This window comes from Sinocyclocheilus rhinocerous, unplaced genomic scaffold (assembly GCF_001515625.1).
Source record: "Sinocyclocheilus rhinocerous isolate Xijiao unplaced genomic scaffold, SAMN03320098_v1.1 scaffold9079, whole genome shotgun sequence".
Classification (NCBI taxonomy): domain Eukaryota; kingdom Metazoa; phylum Chordata; class Actinopteri; order Cypriniformes; family Cyprinidae; genus Sinocyclocheilus; species Sinocyclocheilus rhinocerous.
The window spans coordinates 81,359-92,138 of NW_015644002.1; the positions used below are offsets into that span (position 1 = coordinate 81,359).

At 36.7% G+C, this 10,780-nt stretch overlaps 1 protein-coding gene across 1 annotated transcript in view; it reads right to left on the reverse strand.

Annotated features, from left to right (window-relative positions):
- The window catches only part of LOC107757719 (uncharacterized), a 19,745-nt gene extending 10,929 nt beyond the window's left edge, over positions 1-8,816 (reverse strand). The window contains exons 1-5 of the mRNA XM_016575281.1: positions 7,737-8,816; positions 4,894-4,989; positions 4,515-4,748; positions 3,547-3,718; positions 1,548-2,153 (exon numbers count right to left, since the gene is read on the reverse strand). Coding sequence (XP_016430767.1) covers positions 1,548-2,153; positions 3,547-3,718; positions 4,515-4,748; positions 4,894-4,989; positions 7,737-8,816 — 2,188 coding nt within the window. The remainder of the gene's footprint in view (positions 1-1,547; positions 2,154-3,546; positions 3,719-4,514; positions 4,749-4,893; positions 4,990-7,736) is intronic.
- Positions 8,817-10,780: the final 1,964 nt, after the last annotated feature.

Here is a 10,780-nt window from a genome sequence, read left to right on the forward strand (position 1 = left end):
TCATATCTCGCAATTCAGCATTCATATCTCACAATTCAGCATTCATATCTCGCAATTCAGCGCTCATTTCTCACAATTCTGCATTCATATCTCACAATTCAGCATTCATATCTCGCAATTCAGCATTTATATTTTGCAATTCTGCGTTCATATCTCGGAATTCAGCGCTCAAATCTCACAATTCAGTTTTCAAATCTCACAATTCAGTGCTCAAATCGCGCATTTCGGTGTTTATCTGTGTTCAGTTAGTCTTGCAATTCAGGCAGAAACAAGCTTCTACACATTTGAAGGAAGCAATTTTTCAAATTTTAATTTTGAAAGTTCTGAAGAGCTCATATCTCGCAATTCATCACTCAAATCTCGTAATTCATTGCTCAAATCTCGCAATTTAGCGCTCATATCTCGCAATTCAGTGCTCATATCTCGCAATTCAGTGTTCATATCTCACAATTCAGCGCTCAAATCTCACAATTCAGCGCTCATATCTCACAATTCAGCGCACAAATCTCGCAATTCAGTGTTCATATCTCACAATTCAGCGCTCAAATCTCACAATTCAGCGCTCATATCTCACAATTCAGCGCACAAATCTCGCAATTCAGTGTTCATATCTCACAATTCAGCGCTCAAATCTCACAATTCAGCGCTCATATCTCACAATTCAGCGCACAAATCTCGCAATTCAGTGTTCATATCTCACAATTCAGCGCTCAAATCTCACAATTCAGTGTTCATATCTCACAATTCAGTGCTCATATCGCGCAATTCAGTGTTTATATCTTGCAATTCAGGCAGAAACAAGCTTCTACAAATTTGAAGGAAACAATTTTTCAAATTTTAATTTTGAAAGTTCTGAAGAGCCCATATCTCGCAATTCATCACTCAAATCTTGTAATTCATCCCTCAAATCTCGCAATTTAGTGCTCATATCTCGCAATTCAGCGCTCAAATCTTCCAATTCAATGCTCATATCTCGCAATTCAGCGCTCATATCTCGCAATTCAGCATTCATATCTCGAAATTCAGCACTCAAATCGTGCAATTGCGTTTATATCTCACAATTCAGCACTCAATTCTTGGGATTCAGCGCTCATATCTCGCAATTCTGCATTCATATCTCGCAATTCGGTGCTCATATCTCGCAATTCTGCATTCATATCTCACAATTCAGCGCTCATATCTCGCAATTCAGCATTTATATCTCACAATTCAGTGCTCAAATTGTGCAATTCAGTGTTTCTACACATTTGAAGGAAACTATTTTTTACATTTTAATTTTGCATGCCTCCTGACAAAAAGTTTAATATTACTGTCACTGTAAGATATTTATAACAAAACAGAGGTCAAACATTTAATCTCAAGACTATGATTTTTCTAAATATGTATAGTTTTTCAAGATTAAATTAAGATTTATTTCTTATTCTGTAAATAAAAATAAATGCACATTAACATGTTAATAGCCATATAAATGCATAAAAAGGACTGTACTGAACAGTAAATTAGAAATGAAAGCATGTATTCGTTCTCAGCAGATTAGAGACGCTCACCTCTTTCTGCTCCAGTGAATGAAGTGGCCACTGCTTCTTCAAAGCATTTCTTGAAAGCGTCTGCCGTCTCCTGCAGTTTAAACCGTGCTGCTAACGTCTGAACGCTGCCGTCTCCATCAGCAAAATCAGGAGCGCTCCATGTCCACGCTTTCTCAGACGCTTTCATCGGCTCCAGCTTCATGTTTGGAGTAATCCAGTGGTTTGCACATAACTTCAGGACCTGTTCTCTCCTCATCACGAGTCTTGCACGTCTGCTTTCATCGTTCTGAAGTATTTTAAGCTCACCTATGTCTCTTTCCTTCCACTGCTGTGATTCTTTGTCATAGCGGTATAGTTTGGCTTTGTGACTAAAAACTACTTGCTCATTGTCCTCTCCAGTCGAGATCTCAACTAGATCAGGTAACGGTATGACCGGCTCATAGTCCTCTTCGTCTTCATGTTTACATGTTTTTTCTTCATGATCTGAGCCAGAAGCCTCCACAGATGTGGATTTAAGGGGAACGTGCTGAAAACTGAAGGTAAATTCTGCCACTGATTCCCCAAAACGGAAAACATCCTTCTGGTCCTGCCGAGCAGAACCTTGAGAGGACTTTATCTGGACTTTTGCTGAAAAGTAATTTCAGAGATGGAACAAGTTATTTGAAGAAAGATTATAAGGACAAACATTTATTAATGAATCAATAAAACCAGGAACATGTATTAAGAAAGTAAATAAGGTCAAATCTGATGTTATGTTGATATTAAAGGATTAGTTCAGTTCCAGAATAAAAATTTCCTGAGAATTTACTCACCCCCATGTCATCCAAGATGTTCTTGTCTTTCTTTCTTCAGCCCCAAAGAAATTAAGTTTTTTGAGAAAAACATTCCAGGATTGTTCTCCATATAGTGGACTTAATTGGGGATCAATGGGTTGGAGGTTAAAATGCAGCTTTAATGCAGCTTCCAAGGGCTCTACACGATCCCAGCTGAGGAATAAGAGTCTTATCCAGCGAAACCGATCGCTCACTTTCTTAAATATAATTAAAATGTATATACTTTTTAACCTCAAATGCTCGTCTTGCTCTCGCTCGACTCATTACGAAGTCACGTTGGAAAGGTCACGCATGACGTAGGTGGAAGCACCAACCCAGTGTTTACAAAGCAAATGTGCGCAAAAAAAAGAAAGTCAAATACCCTTTACAAAAAATGTAAAACAACGATTTTTTGCCCTAGTTTTTCGCCCTACCTTTTTGAACCGAAGTACACAGACGAAGAACTAACCGCGCGTGACATTTCCAACGCGATTACATAATGTGCGAAGACGCGCGTGCGCAAGCAGAGCTAGAGCAAGACGAGCATTTGAGGTTAAAAAGTATATACATTTTAATTATTTTTAAGAAAATGAGCGATTGTTTCGCTAGATAAGACTCTTATTCCTCAGCTGGGATCGTGTAGAGCTCTTTGAAGCTGCATTTTAACCTTCAATGCGTTGAGCACCACTGAAGTCCACTATATGGAGAAAAATCCTGGAATGTTTTCCTCAAAAAACGTAATTTCTTTGGGGCTGAAGAAAGAAAGACAAGAACATCTCGGATGACATGGGGGTGAGTAAATTATCAGGACATTTTTATTCTGGAAGTGAACTAATCCTTAAATATCAAAATGTTACCTGGGTTATAATTAGCTAAAACTAAAACCATAAAAAAAAATGTTGGTTACTTCAAAAAAAAAAACTTGAACTGAAGTAAAATATTTTAAAAATGTATTTTAGCTAGTTGATAAGGTAACCATTCTCATTTAGTTCATGTATTAAAATAACTAAATCTGAAATAAAATTAATAAATATTTTTATACACATTAAAAATAAAAACAAAATAACAAAATTTTTAACTTTAAAAATGGAAAATAGAAAAATAAAAAACAAATTCAATATTTTAATAAAAAAATAGAATAGTGCATCAGCGATACTAAAATAATCTAATCTAGATAGATTAGAGAGAGTTTACTGAAGTCTTCTCACCTTCTCCAGATCTGATTTTGATCTCCGTCTCTTTGGTGACGTGCATCAAACGCTCTTGCATTTCAGAAAGCAGCAGCTCCACATTGCAAAAAAATGCATTTGAATTTTCAGAAATGTTGTAAAGATCTTCAAATTCTTCACACATGGATTCTTCACAGACAGTCGGATAATTCTACAGATTACAAATAATGCAGAATGAAGAAAATATGTTCCAAACTAAAATCTTCCACATTGATTGGAAACTTTGTCAAAATCCTAAATTCAAAAACACATTGAAAACTAAATATGATCAAGCATTTTTTTTAATGAACCAAGGAGCAAGTGTTGTTCTTTTATAAACTGAAGACTGTAGCGTCTGGACCAATCAGACACACCATTTTTCATTTGATTTAACAAATCAATTATTCATTAGATTAACAAACATTCACAGACCCCTCACCCAATAAACATACTGGGTGCCAGGATGTCTGCAACGACACCAGGCCCCCCCTGGTCCCCATGGCAACCACAACACCTTTGCTAGACCAGATACATTTACGACCTAATGCCATGTTGAGAATTTCCCCTCGCACTACATTTTCCATAGGAAATCCACAGTGCACAGTAAAAATGGACTCTTCTCTAATTAATTAATAGGAAAACCTTTCTTTGAATGAATAACTGGAGTCACTTAATCATGCAGATTTATGCTACAAGCTCTTTGTAGAATTGTACAGTAAGAAAGTTATTTCCCTTAACCAGGAAATTAACGTTCTTAGAATTGACAGACAGTTGACCCTGAGAGGTCAAGTAAATATCTACAGCGGATCTAAATATTTATAATTAATTATAACTAGTTATGATTAATTATTCATAGTTCCCCATGAGCTGATTCGCTACAAGACATTATCATTTTAATAGCTTCATCTCTTGATCTGCAAATGAGTTTTTGTTTGTTACTCTGAAGGTAAGTGTGTGTGATGCTGTACCTGCAGAAAGTGAATGTGGTCTTCAGTGGTCAAGAACTGATCGAGCCCAGACACCTTCATCCTGAGGTCAGAGATCTTCTGCTGGACTTTCGCCTGAAGTCCTTCAATGCGACTGAGTTCATCTCTCTGTCGCTCTGCGATCAGCTCTTTCACGCGGACGCTTGTTTTCTGAACGGAGCACAGCACTTCACTGAAGATCCGCTCGCTTTCAGAGACAGCCATCTGCGCTGAACACTGTTCCACAGCAAGAACATCCACAAACAACACTCTTCAATTACCACATCATTGTTTCTCATAGACTAACAAATGCTTCTCAGATGTTTCTTCTGAAACAGATGTCTCCTGAGGAGATGAAAGGAGCCGTGCAATCAATACTCACTGTGACGGACTCCTCTGCCTGCTTTAGCTCTTTGAAATCCTTCTCTCTGTCTTGAATGTTCTGCAGAAACTTCTCACGTGTTTCCATTAACTTCATCTGGCCACAGAAAAGAGTTATATATTTTAGCTTTTAACAGCTTATTAAAACTTGCAATCACACATACTGTTAACCTTTAGATACTAGGATTACCACATACATTCAGTTTAATGAAATAAAAGTCCAAAGTGCTCATTATCAATACAGGCTTTCTGCAGGTGTTATGAAGGTAAATATGAAGATTTAAGGAATAAATTGAAGGGTGTGGTCTCTAACTGTACATGTCTAGGGAAACACTATGGGCTGTATTGGCAACACCGTTTGTCTTATTTTCCAGTGCAAATGCATCTTGATTTAAGGACGTTTAGATATTTGCACTGGAAAACAAGACAGAAATACTGAGGAAGATACTCCTTTTTGCAGTGCATGCAACATTTAATGCGATGACTTTGTGAATTTAAGACTTTCTGCTGTGATTTAAGACCTTTTTAATTTGTGCAAGGATGAATTGAGACTTTCTAAGATCTGCAGAAATAAATGTGCATGCTCACAAATAATCTGAACTAACCAGTATCTGACAAAGACATATGGGTCATTCTGTGTCAAATCAACCGGCTCAAATTTTTTATTTTGTTTTCTGAAGAAAGACAAACATAAATCATGATGAAAGCTAAAATATTAAATGCCATGGTTGCATTTTTACTGAATAATCCACTATTTTGAAGACATTTTTGAAAATGACAATTTTCAGATTCAGAGCCAGATTACGGGAGGGTAAAAATGACTTCAGGAAGATGGCAGCATCATAATGTTATTTTCACGCAGAGATTGGTAACTCTATTCGTAAAATCTGCTTACTTTAGCAATCTTCGTTTCATTATATGCGAATGGTGACAGTTCAAAAATGGGGAAAAAAGCACTTTTTCTGTGTTTTCCTGAAGTTTGTGTGTCTGTAAGTCAAGAAGTATTAAAGAAACCTTAATATCCTTTTTTATGTTCTTTTAGTAACTTGATTTTTAAGGGCCATATGATTCATTTCCAGAGATATAAGGGATTTTAATGTGGCTCCAAGAGTAAATTGTACACATGTTCAGTGGTCGAAAACCAAATGTGGTTCATTTTGCATTCAGCTGACACTTATTGTATTTAAAGAGGGAATCTAAAATCATACGGAGATATCTTTGATACTTGTTGAGTTACAGGCATGCAAACTTGGGACAAACATGCAACTGTTTTGATAGAATGAAACAAGTTACATTTCTAGTTTCAACATTATTTGCTGTTCAGACGTTCCTCTTTAAAAGGAAAAGAGTATCATCTGTATGCAAATCGACCCACATTTGGTTTTTGACCACTGAAAATGTCTACAATTTAACAATTTACTCAAGGAGCCACAACGTGGCCACATGAAAATCCCCATATCTCTGGGAATGAACCATACAGGGCCTTAAATGTAGATGTAAAAAAAAAAAAGTTTGTTAAGAACTAAAATTTAAAAGGACATTGAGATATATTTAAAGAGACAGTTCACCCAAAAATGAAAATTACCCCATGATTCACTCGCGCTCAAGCTGGAACGCCACTTTCTTGTGAACACGAGTATGATAGTTAGTGGAAGCTAGAGATTATAGTTTATAAAAATTGATATTTTTCTTACACAAACACTTCAGAAGGCATTTATTAACCCCCTGGAGCCGTGTGGAGCACTTTTTATGATGGATGGATGCACTTTATTTTGCTTCAAAATCTCTGCAACCATTCACTGCCAATATAAAGCTTGGAAGAGCCAGGACATTTTCAATATAACTTTTCAATATAATGTATTCATCTGAAAGAAGAAAGTCATATACACCTAGGATGGCTTGAGGGCGAGTGAATCGTGGGGTAATTTTCATTTTTGGGTGAACTAACCCTTTATTGCTTCTTGAGTGTTCCAGATAAACAAACTTTGGGGAAAACACACAAAAAGTGCATTTTTCAATTTTTGAACTGTCACTGTTGGCATATAATGCAGCAAAGATGATTAAAGTCAGCAGATTTTACTAATAGAGCTACCGATCTCTGTGGAAAAATAACATTATGATGCTGCAGTGATTTTAAAGTCATTTTTATTCTCCTGTAGTTTTGCTTTGAATCTGAAAGTTGTAATTTTGACCCTCCTCTACAAAATAGTGCGTTACTCAGTAAATATACATCTGTGACATTTAATATTTGGGCTTTCATTGCTATTTATGCTTGTCTTTCTTCAGAAAAATTATTAACAAATTTAAAAAATGGAGTCAGGAATCTCTGGTTGACATTGAATAAGCCACATGCAGCCGCGTTTTGATCCCCATATCTCTGGGAATGAGCCATATACAGCCTTAAAAATAAAAATAAGAGGAGGAAAGTTTATTAAGTACCAGCATAAATAAGGATTTTGAGATATCTTTAACACTTCTTGAATTACAGGCACGCAAACTGTGGGGAAAAGCACACAAAAAGTGAATTTTTTCCTATTTTTGAACTGCCTCCATTGTCATATAATGCAAAACAGATTGCTAAAGTCAACAGATTTTACTAATAGAGCTACCAATCTCTGTGTAAAAATAACATTATGATGCTGCCATCTTTCTGAAGTCATTTTTACCCTCCTGTAATTTGGCTCTGAATTGTCATTTTGACCCCTTCTACAAAATGCTTTCTACTTCACTTACATATTTCTTTCACCAAGAAGATATCAACAAAATGACAAATTTAAGCCAGGGACCTCTGGTTGAGAACATGTAATGACAGACCTCAGATATTATCAATCAGTGAGGATCTACCTGTCTGTCTGCTCTTTCCTCAGAAGCTGAGACGCTGTCGTGGTTCTTGTGTTCATTTATAGCACACAGCAGACAGACACACTTCTGATCAGTGCGACAGAAGACATCCATCAGTTTCTCATGAAGAGAGCAGGTTTTGCTCTGAAGATCCGTGGCTTCGGTCAGCAGGTGTTTCTTCCATCCGTGGAGATCATTGTGCTTCTCCAGGTGACTTCTGCAGAATGAGGAGACACAAGTGAGGCAGGATTGCACAGCTTTGGTTCTTCTGGAGGTGCAGGAATCACAGCTGACTTCATGTGCTTCAGCATCTTCATCATCCTCCTCCTTTGGTCTCATCTTCATCAGTTTCTCAGAAAGCTCCTTCATCTGCAGCCAGTCAGTGACAACAGGTTTGTTGGGAAAGGTTAGTTTGCACTGAGGACATCTGCGCACATCTTTATACCACAAACCTGTAATGCAGTCCTTACAGAAAATGTGCCCACAGGGAATAATCGCTGGATTTTTAAAGAAATCCAGACAGACGCAACACCTGAGATAAGCTGAGACGCTGTCGTGGTTCTTGTGTTCATGTATAGCACACAGCAGACAGACACACTTCTGATCAGTGCGACAGAAGACATCCATCAGTTTCTCATGAAGAGAGCAGGTTTTGCTCTGAAGATCCGTGGCTTCGGTCAGCAGGTGTTTCTTCCATCCGTGGAGATCATTGTGCTTCTCCAGGTGACTTCTGCAGAATGAGGAGACACAGGTGAGGCAGGATTGCACAGCTTTGGTTCTTCTGGAGGTGCAGGAATCACAGCTGACTTCATGTGCTTCAGCATCTTCATCATCTTCCTCCTTTGGTCTCATCTTCATCAGTTTCTCAGAAAGCTCCTTCATCTGCAGCCAGTCAGTGACAACAGGTTTGTTGGGAAAGGTTAGTTTGCACTGAGGACATCTGCGCACATCTTTATCCCACAAACCTGTAATGCAGTCCTTACAGAAAATGTGTCCACAGGGAATAATGACTGGGTTTCTGAAGACATCCAGACAGACAGAACACCTGAGAGATTCCCGATCGTATAAAGCTGCAGCTGCCATTTTTGCTGGATCCACAAACGAAACTTTGACGGTAAGTTTTCGTTTCGTTTGTTTCGAATCGAGTGTGAGTCAACAGTGGGAATCTCTTTCACTTTAACGCACTACTCTCTACTGTCGATCTCTATAATAGGCTCGGGAAACAGATTTATTTTGCCCAAGCGAATAACAAGCTGATATCTTGTTATTTATTTCTAGGCGAAGTATAGAATACACGTTATTAGTATGAAGCAATATCGAGTTATATGGGATATGAAAACGTGTGGAAACTGAGGTCTTGTATGTGCAGTATGACAAATATCAATGTATTTTCATCTGTTCATGTTTATGTTATTGTCCTCAGGATGCTGCAGTGTCGTGTGTTTCCACTAGATGGACCCATCGTCTTGAAGAAGCATTAAAAAAGTTACATTTTAAATGAATTTAATGTTGTGATGTCCTTTTGTTTTGTTTTAATGCCGTTAATATTGTATCTCCTTATTTGGATTTACAGTGTTTGTTAAATGTCAAGAAAACCTACTGGATTGTTTTGTATTTTTGGAATTCAGTAAAAAAATAAAACAAGCATTCCTTCATATAAAGTCACTGATCAGAACCTGCGAGACAGGACTGAGGAATACAATCAAACATTAGTTCCTTCATGTATATGCTTTAACAGAACATAACAAGGAAATCCAGTTTTTCACAACCAACTTTGAATGTTGTCTGAAAGTTAAAAACAAAGAGTTACATGATTTACAAGAGTTATTTTTTATAACTGTTGATCAACGCCAAAAAAACAACAACTGACTCAACATTGCAAAACAACAAAGCATGAAAAAATATTTACATAATCACCATATATGCAAACATACCTGTCAAATATAATTTTTTCTACATGTTCTACGTCAATGTGTAACTTTAATTCAATGTGTTACTTGCTGTTTCTTTGTAATTGTTTGTGAAATGTACTACAGGGTTTCTGCATGTTATATAAAGGTAAATTTAAGACTTTTTAAAGACCAGTTAAAGAATTAAAGGAAACAAAACATCAGTATGTTCTCTAGTTGTAGCAACACTTCAAAACTTCAAACCACCCTGTTGAAAAAAACAGCATATGCTGGTTAGGTATGTTTTGACGCTGGGATGCTGGTTTAAGCTGGTCCTTTTGCTGGTTTATGCTGGTCATTTTGCTGGTCATGTGCTGGCAAAGGACCAGCATAAACCAGCAAAAGGACCAGCTTAAACCAGCAAAGGACCAGCATAATCCAGCAAAGGACCAGCAAAAGGACCAGCATAAACCAGCTTAAATCAGCAAAGGACCAGCATAAACCAGCAAAGGACCAGCATAAACCAGCAAAGGACCAGCTTAAACCAGCATCCCAGCGTCAAAACATACCTAACCAGCAAATGCTGGTTTTTTCTACAGGGCAGTGGGGATTTTTTAGAATGATTGAGCTACTATTAGTTTTTATTACTGTTTTGAATTCATTTTTATTTTTCTATTGTCTGTTTTCATTTAAATTTCAAAGGTTTAGTCATTTTTTAGTTTTTTATTAGTTTATTATTATGTCTGCATAGTTTTTTTTTTTTTTTTTTTTTTTGTTTCTTTTTAAAAATTTAATTTTGCGCCAAACAAAAGGTTCAGTATAAAGTGATCTTCACAGCATCTTAAATGATCTGAAATGAAATTACTATTACGAGTTTAGTACTACGATGGCTTTTTAGTGCTGTGTGCCAATAAAAAAAGAACAATTTCAAGAAGAAAGTCATATCATTACAGAATTCAAACTTAAGGGAGTAAAAGTCAAACTCTTAAAAGTCTTAAGAGAATAAAATTGCAAGAAAAGTAACACTAAAACACTTAAAGTGGTTTAATGTTCTAAAACAATGACCAAGAACTGAATTTAAAAAATCTAATTTTGTAATAATTTATTGGCTGCTTCTTGCACGTTTTAAATGTATTATGTGTTATGGTGAAATGCAAA